This window comes from Marmota flaviventris, chromosome 7 (assembly GCF_047511675.1).
Source record: "Marmota flaviventris isolate mMarFla1 chromosome 7, mMarFla1.hap1, whole genome shotgun sequence".
Classification (NCBI taxonomy): domain Eukaryota; kingdom Metazoa; phylum Chordata; class Mammalia; order Rodentia; family Sciuridae; genus Marmota; species Marmota flaviventris.
The window spans coordinates 70,031,408-70,044,662 of NC_092504.1; the positions used below are offsets into that span (position 1 = coordinate 70,031,408).

General features: G+C 36.2%; 1 protein-coding gene across 8 annotated transcripts in view; it reads left to right on the plus strand.

Moving 5' to 3' along the window:
- Ptpn13 (protein tyrosine phosphatase non-receptor type 13) overlaps positions 1 to 13,255 on the plus strand; it is a 198,513-nt gene that overhangs the window by 37,246 nt on the left and 148,012 nt on the right. For all 8 annotated transcript variants that reach the window (XM_071614406.1, XM_071614408.1, XM_071614410.1 and 5 more), the window contains exon 2: positions 3,428 to 3,546. In XM_071614406.1, coding sequence (XP_071470507.1) covers positions 3,432 to 3,546 — 115 coding nt within the window. In that variant the 5' untranslated portion in view covers positions 3,428 to 3,431. The remainder of the gene's footprint in view (positions 1 to 3,427; positions 3,547 to 13,255) is intronic.

A 13,255-nucleotide genomic window follows, 5' to 3' on the forward strand; every position in this document is an offset into this window, starting at 1 on the left:
TTAGATAGAAAAGTCAAGCATTAAAAAAGCCATCATATGAGAACCTTTACTTTTTTATTTTCTTATATATACAGAGTAATTATGTTTTAAAAGCCAGTTTCTTTAAAAAGGTATATAAGAACCAGTATTTTAAGATTTTGAAACTCAGAGCCAGGAGGTTGAGTTGCAACATGCCCAGGAAAAAGAATAAAATAAAATTTAGAACCAGGCATGGTGGCACATCTTTGTAATCTAGCTACCGAGAGGCTGACAAGATGATCACAAGTTTGAGGCCAGCCTCGGCAATTTTGCAAGAACCTGCACCCCTCTGCCAAGAAGAAAGAGACAGACCCACAAGCAATTTACTTTGTCCATCACTTCTCTTTCTTTCTTCCCACCACCCCCTCCCCCCGCCCTAGGAGTTCTTTCCCTGCATCTATATAAAGACTCAGGTAGTGATTTTCTCCTTACTATTTGATGATATAGTCACTTAAGTTTAAAAGACAGTTCCATTAAAAATGCCTACTTGTTATATGAACCAATATTTATATCTCCATTCAAAATTTAAACTCTCCCTTCCCTAACTGCAGTTAGCTTATAGATGGTAGGCAATGTATTTAACTTTACTTTTTATTGCTTATCTCCTTACCCTCTGGCAAGTTGCTATATCCAACCTCATTGGGATTTAAACTATAGGAATAGAAGCAGAAAATCAGTTTTTCCTGATTTCTATTGTAAAGAGCTTCATTTGTTCATTTTATTTCTTTTAGAGCTTTATGGTTATTCATAGTAGTTGAGGTCTTTTAATTTACTCTAATTTCCACACAAAAGAGAAAACATTCAACCTTTGAGTTTCTGAATTTGGCTAATTTCACTTAGCACACTATTCTCCACTTCCATCCATTTTTGTTTTAAACTTAATATGTTTAAGGGTGGCCTTTTCTCTTGTGTGTATTTCATAATTTTTTTTCAGTGTCCACTGGAACTGTACTTCCTGTGACAATCCAGAAAATTTTTTCTCCAGTTAGCCAGTACCCTTTAACCCTTCTGGTCTTCAACTTGCTTTCTTCTCAGGCCATTTTTTCAATAATAATAATTCTAATTCTTCTTCCTCCTCTTCTCCTCCTTCCCTCTTCTCCTCTTTCCCTTGCTCTTTCTTCTTGGTGGTGCTCTGTATATTTCAGGTGGTACTTTGGGTAGACATGCATTTATATGTGTATGTTTTTGTATATGTGCAATGCTGGGAATGAAAACTATTTTGATGCATATTTTGAGATATAATTCACATGCCATTCAATTTAGCACATACCTACATACCTTGGGTGTTTTTAGTATCTACAGAGTTATGCAACCATCACTACTATCTAAATATTAGGATGTTTTCATCCTCTGGGCAGGACTGGAGATAGCTCCAGGCTTGTCCTCTGTCCGGCCTGCTTCCTTGCCTCTCTCCTCCCCCATTCTGCAAGTGTAGCTGGCTCCAGACACAGCCTGCTCCCTCACTCTTGTGTGTGCTCTTCTCCTCTCTCCCTCTTTGTGCTAACTTGTGTAATAGCCAGTGCCATTAGATTACTGTATCGGGTACCAGTTTGCCATGTCACCTCCAACTCCAGAGAACACATTATCAAACACTCCGAAGGATCCCTGTGAAGCCTCTTTTACTGACTTGAGGTAAAAGGAAGGCCCCTTCCTACACCCCTTCTGCTTTAGAGGAGACATGAAAATCAGTACAAGTTTCTTCAAAGAAATCTTCTTGTGCAATCTTTTTTCTTTATACCCTGTGTGTAGGCTTTGGAGCCATCTAACCGGTTCTCAGATGTAACACTTTGGAAATTTGCTACAGGGTAGTCTTTCCCACAAGTCATGTTGGTATCTGATTGCTAATGGTATCTTGATGCTTCTGTCGAAACTTTCAGTTTATAATATGTTTCATGTAGAAGATAGTAGCTCACACATCTCTCTAAGAAACGCAACTTCTACTTTTTACTCTTGGACTAAGGTGCTATGGTTATTATAATAAGTATGTGAAAACCTAGAGACTTTTGCTATGGGCAAGAGGTCTTAATAAATAATCACATTTCTGTACAAGCTAAATAAAAACCCTTTGGCTTTTTCAAAGCAATATCTTACATCTTTCCTTTTAACTACTATATTATGCGTGATAGTAGATACCCCTCAGGGGCAGACTTTGAGCATAAAATGTTATAGTAAATGTTTTAAAAGAAAAGTGAAAAGACAAGTCTGGCCTTCCTGTACCTGAAATTTTATTCAATCTGGATTAAACTATCATAAATGTAAACTAAAAGAAAACTCCTGCTTTTCTTATCAGTTTTTAAACAAAGTCAACTTTTGTCTAAATCAGATGTTTTTATAGTTTCATTTTAAAATTTAATGAGAAACTTAGTTACAGAAAATACAATTAAGTATAGTATTTAACATTTTCAGTATCGTTTGGCTTCTTTCCTAAACCCATCTGCTGCTGTGTACTAATAAATATACCTCTTTATTTATTTATTTTTTTGGTATACCAGGAATTGAACCCAGTTGTTCATTACCACTGAGCCCAGCCTTTTTTATTCTTTATTTTGTGACAACATGGTCTCACTAAGTTTCTTAGGGTCTTACAAAGTTACTGAGATTGACCTCAAACTTGGTGATCCTCCTATCTCAGCATCCATAGTCACTAGGATTATAGGCATGTGCTACTCTGTCCAACTAATAGACATAAATTATATATTATGTTTAAATTGGTTTGGTTTGGGTATAAATCTTAGTGATACCATAAAGAACAGTTTTCAAGGCATGTCAATTGAGAAAAGTTTATATGGAAGTATTTTGATAGCTGCATTTTTTCCCTTCCAAAATAAAAATAGGATCATTGAGCCCCATAGAGAATCTTAAATTTAATCAACATATCACAGTTATAGTATATATTTCACAGTTATAGTATATATTTATTAGAGATTATAGAATCCATTAAAAAAATGGAATAAATGTGCTCTGCTTTATTCCCAAATTCCCCTGTGATGGCTAAAGATTATCTTTTCCATTCTACTCTTTATATCTGGTGTGCATAGGATGAAACTTGGAACTGAAATCCCAAATGCTTGCAGTTTAGTCGGGCTGCTCTACTTTCATCATCCATCTATATTTTGGTGTCTTCTGGTACCCTGGGTTCTCTGTCTTCTTATAAAATAGTCATCACCACTCTTATCCAGTTCTGTCTCTGAGGTGGATCCTGTTAGGCAAGAGCAATTAGTTGTTTTGAGGGGGTTTTCTTCCAATTCCTTTACTCTTTATGAGTTTAAGACTGTAGGACTATATTGAAGGCTGTATTGAGAAATTAGGTACACCAGGGTTCATAGTCTCTCATCATATGTAGACCTCTTGCTACTATAAGTGCAGTTAAGTTGCTAATGCCAGACCATCTGTTACCTTTGTTTTCTAGTAATATGCATGTGTCACTAGCTGAGGCCCTGGAGGTTCGGGGCGGATCACTGCAGGAGGAAGAAATATGGGCTGTATTAAATCAAAGTGCTGAAAGTCTCCAAGAATTATTCAGAAAAGGTATGACACTTTTTAAAAAATATTTTATTTTGTATATTGGGTTGTTGAAAAACTGGTACAGGGTAAGAAATTTGATTTTTGTTTTGTAGGGGCTGGGGGGTGACTGGGAATTGAACACCCAGGGATGCTTTACTACTAAACTATATCCCCAGTCTTTTTTATTTTTTATTTTGAGACATGGTCTTTCTAAGTTGTTAGCATCTTGCTGACTTACTGAAGCTAGCCTCAAACTTTCAATCCTCCTGAGTCACGGGGATTACTAGTGTGCACCACTGAGCTCGGCAATATATTTGATTTTTATTTTGGTATTCCAGTGTTTGGGGCCAAGCATGGAAAGAAATACTAAATCTTATCTCTTTGGGGGCTAAAAATGCTCAAATCTGTCTACATTAATTTGAACATATTCTGTGCACCTGATACTTCGTCAGACATTGAAAATGTAATGGTTGCCAAAACAAATAACTTTCCTTTTCTGCTTGGAACTTATACTTCTGTGTGGGAAGCAACTATTAACATAATAATCCTATGAACAAACATAAAAAGTGCAACCATGGGGCTGGGGATGTGGCTCAAGCGGTAGCGCGCTTGCCTGGCTTGCATGCGGCCCGGGTTCAATCCTCAGCACCACATACAAGCAAAAATGTTGTGTCCGCCGATAACTAAAAAATAAATATAAAATTCTCTCTTTCTCTTAAAAAAAAAAGTGCAACCATGACAGGGGGTAGAAAGGATTCAGTGAGTTTATAAGAACACAAAGTAGGATTTGGCCTGGTCATGGCAAAGAAAAGGAAGGCCTCCCTGCATAAGTTACCCCTGAACTAACACACCTGGGAGAAAATTAGAAGTTGACTAGATGAGAGGGGGTTAAAAAACAGTCCTGGCAAAGAGAAAAATATGTATATCCCCTTTACTCTAAATTAGGTAATGTAGGCTAAATAAGTAGCCTGGTACTTCCTTGTCTTGAACACTTGGTCCAAATGGTTATATGACACATTAGAGATTGAATAGTCACCTTTCGGTTGTCCAAAACCTTTGATGTTATGCTGAAAAGCTCCACATGAAGATAGTGTTTGTAGTTCATATCACATGGCAGCACGTGTTTAGTAAGTAGAATAAGCCAAGCTTCTAATAGAAGAATAGGCCTTAAAATTGAATAATAATAATAATAATAATAATGCCTAATAAACATGACAGAAATAGGTGAAGATTGAGGGTAGTGATAGTCCTAAAAATGTGGTACCTGGACCACCAGCATTGATGTCACCTAAAACCTTATTAGAATGCCAACACGTAAGTCTACATTAGAGATCCACTAAATAAGAAACTCTGGGAGTGGAGCCTGGCAATTTGTATTTTAGCAAGCATTCAATTACATTCTGATACTACCCTGTGAGAACCATCCATTGGACAGAATTGCTAATGACCAGGAACCATGGGAACCTTTTGGAACAGTGTAGGAGTAGCCTCTAATTGAGTACAGGAAAGTCTAGAGCACAGGGATTTAGAGAAAGGTGGTAAAGCTTTGTTATTGTTTTCCAATCCAGGGACAGGAACTGGGGAAAAAACTGTGCTAGGGCCCACATATTAACTGCTTATTACCTTTACGTTTGAGACACCTATTTCCTGAGAGTTTGAAGGTCTTCGATTAGAGTTGGGATTAATCTAAAGAAAATTTATTCTTTTTATCTGAAATCACTTGCCCCAAATCTGGCTATTTAAAATGATCTCTATTGCTTCGTTTCATTTTAATTTTTCCAAGTATAGAGCAGCCATACTCCAAAGGTATTGTTGAAGGAAAGATATGTTGCTGGTATTAGTTAACGATTAACAAGAGTCAGTTGATTAATATTTAAGAAACATCTACTTGTGAGGTATTATGTGGAAGATCCAAATGAGTAGAAGGTATCACTATTGCCCTTAAGGGACTTATTCAGATCAGAAAGATGCATGTGAGAAGTTTTACCACTTCAAAACAGAGTGCCAAATGAATGACAGAGACAATGTGTACTACAGATGTTCAGAAGAGAGAGAGAGAATACATCTTTTTATTATACAAAGGGCAGGATCACTGCCCAGGCCATGACTCACAGAATATAAAACCTCTTGCACTCTGTAAGTACTTAAGGGTTTTTCCTTCTTTCAAATTTCATAATGTTAATAGAGTTTGAATGTTTGAATTTACAGTTCTTGTCATTGAGAGATAATTATTGCATAACATATTGGCATATTATAATAGAGGCTTATTGGATGTGTTATGAAATTAATTGTGAGGCAGCTATCTCTTACATACTGTCCAATGGGAGCTTGTTACCATAAGGCCCCCAGTCTGATTCTCAGGGTCATATCAATAATACAGAGAAATTAAATTTGGCTTCTTTGGCAGTTGGGAGATTACCAATTGTTTTGATTGTTACCTGGAGGAAGCAAATGGTCATTTGATTTACCTGAAATCTATGATCTTTTATTCCTTATATTTGATAATACAGTGTTATTTTACTACAAGTTTTTCTGACTTTCATACCAACTGAAATAAAAAAATTATCAATTTGTTATTTTTGGATGAATTGTAGGTATCTTAATTCTCTATTAGAAACACTTATGACTAAAACTGGGAATGTGTTACTGTAATACAGTAGCCTTCTTGAAGTCTGTTTTTCTAAAATGTGTTTTCCTTCCTTGATCTTCTTGGTCTTTCTGGGTCTGCTGTATAAACCTTTGTTTTGGTTTTTGTCAATGTCTTTTTCTCCTCTCTTCTCTAACTCCTTTGTTGCTTTTGTGCCTTTTTGCAGTATGTGAGTGCAAACATGCTATTCCCATAAGAGAAAGATGGAAGTAAGCATTTCCTCTGGGGGATTTTTGAACAAAGGTCAAGAAAATAATCTGTTTTTTCATCTTTTTGAGTCTCCCAACAATTTGAGACTTTTAGCATTTCTTTAAAAAAAAGCTTTATAATTATTATTCATAGAATCATGCTGTCTAAGCATGACCTCGTTGAAAGATCCCCATCTTCAAGTGAGTTTTTCTTCAGAGGAAGAAACATTTTAAACTTGTAAGCAACATGCAATTCCAAACAATTTGATGCTGATGATGGTAGTTGATGTCCAGCCTGTGTGCTGCTTTAGTACCGATATTCAGGAGATGAGTATTGATAGGGAAGAGTCAGGTTTACTTAAGGATAGCTCTGAAGAAGATTGAGGGTCTACCTCCTATAAAAGCTCCATCCTTTCTGACCAGGCAAAGGTGTGTGTGGAAAGGGAAAAAGGCAGTAGGACTGCAAGCTGAGCGGGGTCTTCATCAGTGAGGGGTGTGTCTTCACCAGGACACTACAGTGGATTTCTGTCTTCTACATCTGGTTACTAAAAGTGTTAAAAAGGCCTTCTGGATTCTATGCATCCAAAGGTTTAGTAGTTAACATCTAGATGGGGCTTCTCTCTAAGAAGAAAAAGATTAGGGAGGGTAGAAGGGCAAAAGAGAAGGGGGAACAAAGGATAATTTCAAGGGAGCCCCTCTTATGGTTCTGCATCAGACACCACCTTGGGTGCTTTCCAATTCAATTTTGATAAGAGCTTGAGGACTCAGTCCTCTGAGAGTGTCTCTCATTTTAGGCCCCAATCACAAACCCCACACTGTTTTACCTGTGCTTCTTCTTGATGGCTATAAATTGAGGTTCAATTAATTTGTGAGGGCAGCTCACAGAACTCAAGAAAGCATGCTTACTGGCATATTATAAAGGATATTGCAAGGGATAAAGATGAAAGATGCATAAGGCAAGGTACACAGGAAAGGGTATGGAGCTTCCATGCTCTCTGGGTATTCTCCCCTCCTCTAGCAGCTTCCATATATTCGGATATCAGGAAGCTCTCTGAGCTCAGTTCTTTAGGCTTTTATGGAAGATTGATCATGTAGGCATAATTGACTAAGTCACTGGCTACTTACTAGTGATCAACTTAATGCTCCCTCTCTTCCCATGAGGCTGGGGGGTTGACTGAGTAGGAGGCACTTGTTAGATGAATATCATTATCTAGACCAGCATGATACACTCGAGTCCCAGTCAGAGGCCCAGTCCTGGAAATCCCAACAAATCACGTTCAGCCACTTGCCCCAAAAACTGAACAGGGGAGAAAATATGTGGGTATGTGTGTGTGTGTTTGTGTGTGTTGAAAAGCAGAAAAGGAACTTTGATCAGTATAGCTACACCAGGAAGACAAAGGAGACCAGCATTTCCAGCCCTATCTTCAGGGTACTAGCATGAGCTTCCAGATTATACAGACAAAAGGACCAGAAGTATGCATAGTCAAGCAGTTATGTTCAAACTGTGGCCTGGCTGATCATTATCTAAGGATTGGTCAGGCAGAGGCCTTGTTAGAGATAGGAAAGTTGCTCTTTCCAGGGAGGTAGTTTTCACTCATCACAAGAGGTTTATAGATCAGACCTGTTCTTCTTGAAATCCACAGTGACTGATTCAGAGCAAAGGAGACAGATGCAAATAGAGCCAGAAACTGGGCATGGTGGCACACGCCTGTAATCCCAGCTACACAGGAGACTGAGAAAGGAGGATCACAAGTTCAAAGTCAGCCTGGGTAATTTAGCAAGACCCTCTCTGAAAATAAAATTTTTGAAAAAGGAAGGGAATGTAGCTCAGTGATAGAGTGCTTTTGTGTAGCATGTTCAAGGTATCCTGAATTCAATCCCCAATACACATATACAAAAAAAAAAAGTAGAGGGAAAGAGAGATGCCAAGTTTTAAATCTGTTTTTAGTTATACTGATTGGACATTTACAAACGCAAGTGAAGAGCTTAAGTTCTTGTTATAAGCACAGTGGCCAATTTAAATATTTCTTACAAAATTGAAAGAGGTTGAGTATTGATGAAGACAAGGGTAAAGAAATGACTAAATGGGTTACATAATTTAGGAAATCCAATATTGCATAACATCTTAAAAGCAGCTCAGACTAAGCACTGACATTGTCTCTTAGCTCAATTATAAAAGATGCCTGGTAGATACGTTAACACATATGTTTGCCAAGACCACTCCTGCTTTTCGAACTTGACAAGATAAAAATATGCAAGCAAGTTTGCAAATCTGAGTGACTTCACCCTGGGGGACATTTTCATACCATATGATAATGGACTGGATAATCATTAATGACTAATGGGATTCTAGTAATAAGCCAGTATCTTTTGAGTTCTGTATCCTTTTGATTCAAGGAATTCATGTTCCAAGTCTAAGGTTGGACTGATACTGTGAAATATATATGCAGTTTTTATCCCTATTTCCTTGCATACAGTTCCAAAAATCCTTGGATCTACAAAGTGGTAAGTGTATTTTTGTATGGTAGTAGATTGACTGGTGACTGGAAGTCCCCAGGTAGTTAGGTTGGGGAAGTGGGGGTGAGTGGGATTTGGTCACTGAAAGACCAAGGCAGAATTAGAGGGTTGAGACCTTTCAGCTCTACTTGTCCGCCTGTCTGTCTGTCTGTCTCTCTCTCTCTCTCTTTTGGTACCGGGGATTGAACTCAGGGGCATTCTACCACTAAGCCACACCTCCAGCCCTCTTTTGTGTTTTATTTAGACAGAATCTCACTGAGTTGCTTAGCACTTTGTTTTTGCTAAGGCTGGCTTTTGAACTGGCAATCCTACTGCCTCAGGCTCCCGAGCTGCTGGGATTACAGGCATGTGCCACCGCCCCAGTTTAGCCTCACTTCTCTTAATGCCAACCCCCAACCCCCCACATACAGAGGAATAGGATTGAAAGTTTAGGTGATCACCAGTGGTCTATGATTTAATCATCATGTTTATATAATGAGATTTCAGGAGAACTTCAGATAGCTGAACATAGAGGTTCCTGGAGGGTGTTGTGCCCAGAGAGAACAGAGAAGCTCCACACCCCTCCCACATACCTTTTCCTGTGCATCTCTTCCATTTTTGTATCTTTAAAAAATATATTCTTTACAATAAACCAGTAAGTGTAAGTAAGATATTTTCCTGAGTTCTGTGGGAAACTCTTATCAACTTCACTGAACCTGAGGAGGGGCGTAGAAGGAACCTCAACTTGTAGTCCATCAGACAGAAATACAGATGACAACCTATTTGCAGTTGGAGACTGAAATGAGAGCTGTCTGCAGCTAGGTAGTATCAGAGTGGAACTGAATTAGAGGACACCCAGTTGGTGCTCACTGTATAGTTGATTGTTCAGCTGGTGTGTGGGGAAGAGACTCAGATTCAATGACAGAAGCATGTTGTGAGAACATAGAAACTGGGTTGATTTGTTTTTCCTGTATTTCAGAATACACCTTTAAGATTTCAATTTTTGCATCCTAGATGAATTCGTGTAGGTATTCAGTGGTTCTAAATAATATTTTAAAAATGCTATTCTTGTGCTTTTTCTGGATAATCTTTAGAAGTGAGATTATTGCTGCTTTAGAAAGCTTAGCTTACCATTATATAAATTGCCCAAAATAGTAATTATTTTAGTTGTGAAGCTGTTGCCTTCTGCAGAAAAGAGCTCTTTTGAAACTATGGAATTTAAAATTGTTAGAGTAGTTGATTAATTGGTGTTAAATCTCCCTTTCCTGAAAGGATTTAAGTCTTATATAAATCTGTTTTATGTGGTTACTTCTGGTTCCTTGTTTAATAAATAAAATAATAATGAAATGAACAATTTGAGGTTAAAAAGATAACAGAATAAAATAAAAGAAGTACTAAAAGCGTGCATGATTTATTATCAAAATAAAAAATTTAAAGAACTAAAAAGAACTACTTCATATTCTTTGGTATTTGAAGAAGACCATGTTGTATTTCTTGTTGTCTTCAGAAAACAAATTTGGATAAGGTAGCAGAGAATAGGATATATAGAATCCTTTGGCTGTATTTTATTATAAATTCTTTGAAAATAAATTTGAGAATGACAAATTAGTACAGATATATGGGACAAATATCAAATTTTTCTTCATTCCCTAAGAAATATTTTAAAATCAGAATTTATAGGTACTTTAAAAAAAGTCTTATTAGAGAATGAAAAAAATGCATTTTTCTATCAGCAAAATTTAGTGATGTAGTAAGGTGTTCTAATATATAAAATCTTTGTATTATACAAACAATTTCAGAGACTCTCCTGATATTCTAAGAAAAAAAGTAGAAGAAATGCCTACATAAGCTCAGAACACTTACACATATATATTTTTAAAACTTTTTCTTAGTTACACATGGACACATATCTTTTTTTGTTAATTTATTTTTATGTGGTGCTAAGGATCGAACCCAGTGCCTCCCATGTGCAAGGCAAGCGCTCTGCCACTGAGCCACAACCCCAGTCCATTTACACATATTTATTTATGGAATAAAACTTTTAGAGCTGAAGAGATCTCCATTCTGTCTACGTTTTAGAGATAAGGAAACAAGTTGTAGTTTAAATAACTCAGAAGTGTTAATATTGGCAGAACAGAAACAACTATTTTAAAGCAAGTCATTATGAGCAGTATCTAAAAATTGATAGTTCTTTTATGAGCATAGATACCAATAGTGTGTTTTGAGAACAATATCATCTCTTTAGATTTATAGATATTGAAAGAATAATAAGGGAAAATTATGAACAAAGTTGTCAAATATTCAATATTCATTCTTAATTTTTTAAAAACTCAATAGGAATAGAAGGGAACTACCTCAACCTGATAAAAGGGATGTACAAAGGGTTAGAACTAACATCATACTTAAATAGTGAAACATTGAATCTTTCTCTAAGATCGGGAATAAATCGAGGATGTGTGCTCTCATTACTTCTTTTCAGCATTGCATTTAAAATTCTAACCAGTGCAGTAAGACAAGAAAAAGAAAGGACATCTACATTAGAAAGAAAGTAAAGTTGTATTTATTTGAAGATGATATCATCTATGTAGAACATTTAATAGTAACTACAAAGAAAGCCACTAGTGCTAATGTGTTTGGCAAGTTAAAGGATATAAGATCAGTATTTAAAAATCAATCATATCTTTACTTGATATCAGTGAACAACCAGAAATTGAGATTTTCAAATATCATGTGAAAATGGTAAAAAACATAAAATGGAATTTCAAAATATGAAAAAATTAGAGATGAATCTGACAAAAGATATGAAGGCCTATATAATGAAAACTAAAAATAATGCCTAAAGAAATTATAACGATGTGATTCTGCAATCTGTATTTGGGGTAAAAATGAGAGTTCATAACCCACTTGAATCTAAAGTATGAAATATGATATGTCAAGAGCTTTGTAATGTTTTGAACAACCAATAAAAAAAAAGAAATTATAAGACCTAAATAAATGGAGATCTGTACTGTGTTCCTGATCAGAAGACTCAGTGCCATAAGATGTTAATTTTGTCGAAATGGATAGATTTGATTTTTCTAGAATTCAAGAAGTTTATTCTGAAATTTATATGGAAATTCAGTGGACTTAGAGTAGCCAAAACAACTTTGAAAAAGAGTAAAGACTCACAAAATCAAATTTTCAAGACTTCTTATTATTGAGAGCTAGGCATGTAGCTCAGTGGTATATAGTTCTTGCCTGGCATACACGAGACCTTGGATTCAGTTTCCAGCACTGCAAAACAAAAACAAACAAAAAAATAAATGAACAACAACGAAAAACTTATTATAAACCTATAGTAACCAAATCAGACAAATAGATCAATGGTAGCATAATAGAGTTTAGAAATAAACTCACACTTAGGCTAACCTTTAAACACACACTGAGCTTCAAACTGACTTCCTGGGATTTGTTGTTGTTGTTATTGTTAAAGCCTTTATATAAAATATAGAAAAGTTTTTTTTTGTTGTTTGTTTGGTTTGGTTTTTTGCGGTACAATAAATTCAGAGCCTCATGCATGCTAGGAAAGCATTCCACCACTGAGCTACAATCCCAACCCTTTTTTAACTTTGGGACAGGGTCTCACTGAATTGCTGAAGCTAACCTCAAACTTATGAATCTCCTGTCTCATCTCCTGTGTAGCTGGGGTACAGGTGTGTGCCACAGAGATTGGTTGTAGAAAGTTTTTATGGAATAAAAATTTTTGAGTAAATCTTTACATAGTGTATGCAGCTTTTAAAAGATCAGATCCTAACTACCCCACACCCCTTTTAAATTCCTAATTATCTACACTCATAATTTTGTTGATTAAGAGGGCGTATCAGTTGTCTTTGACATGCTACATCTTGCTGTGCATTGGTAAGGCCATAATGAACAGGTCTATCTAGTTAAATGTGTTTCAACCAGATAAAATTACCCCATTTGTTCCTTGGAAACAAACTATAAAACTCGAGATTAAATTTAATATCTAGCATTCTTAAAATGAATAATGTATGTGGTTTGACAAGTTGAATGAAGCAGTCATAATGAATAATCCTTTCTTTCCCCACAAACACCTAGGCATTACACTGTTTTAATTGGAAATTATTTTGACTTTAGACATTTTAAACAGACAATTTTCATAAATTCACAGTCATATAGTTTGAGGGGAAAGTTGCTACATGTCATCCTGTCTTATCCCATCCTTGGTGACAAATATACTTTTAATTACTCAGTGTATTTGTTTTAATTTGTATGCTTATGTGAACTTTTAAAATGGTGAGGTATAAAATGTACAGTAAGAGCACTATTCTTGGTTGTACAGCCTGATGGATTTTATGAATGTATGCACACCCAGATTAAGAAACGAACATTTCCAGAACCC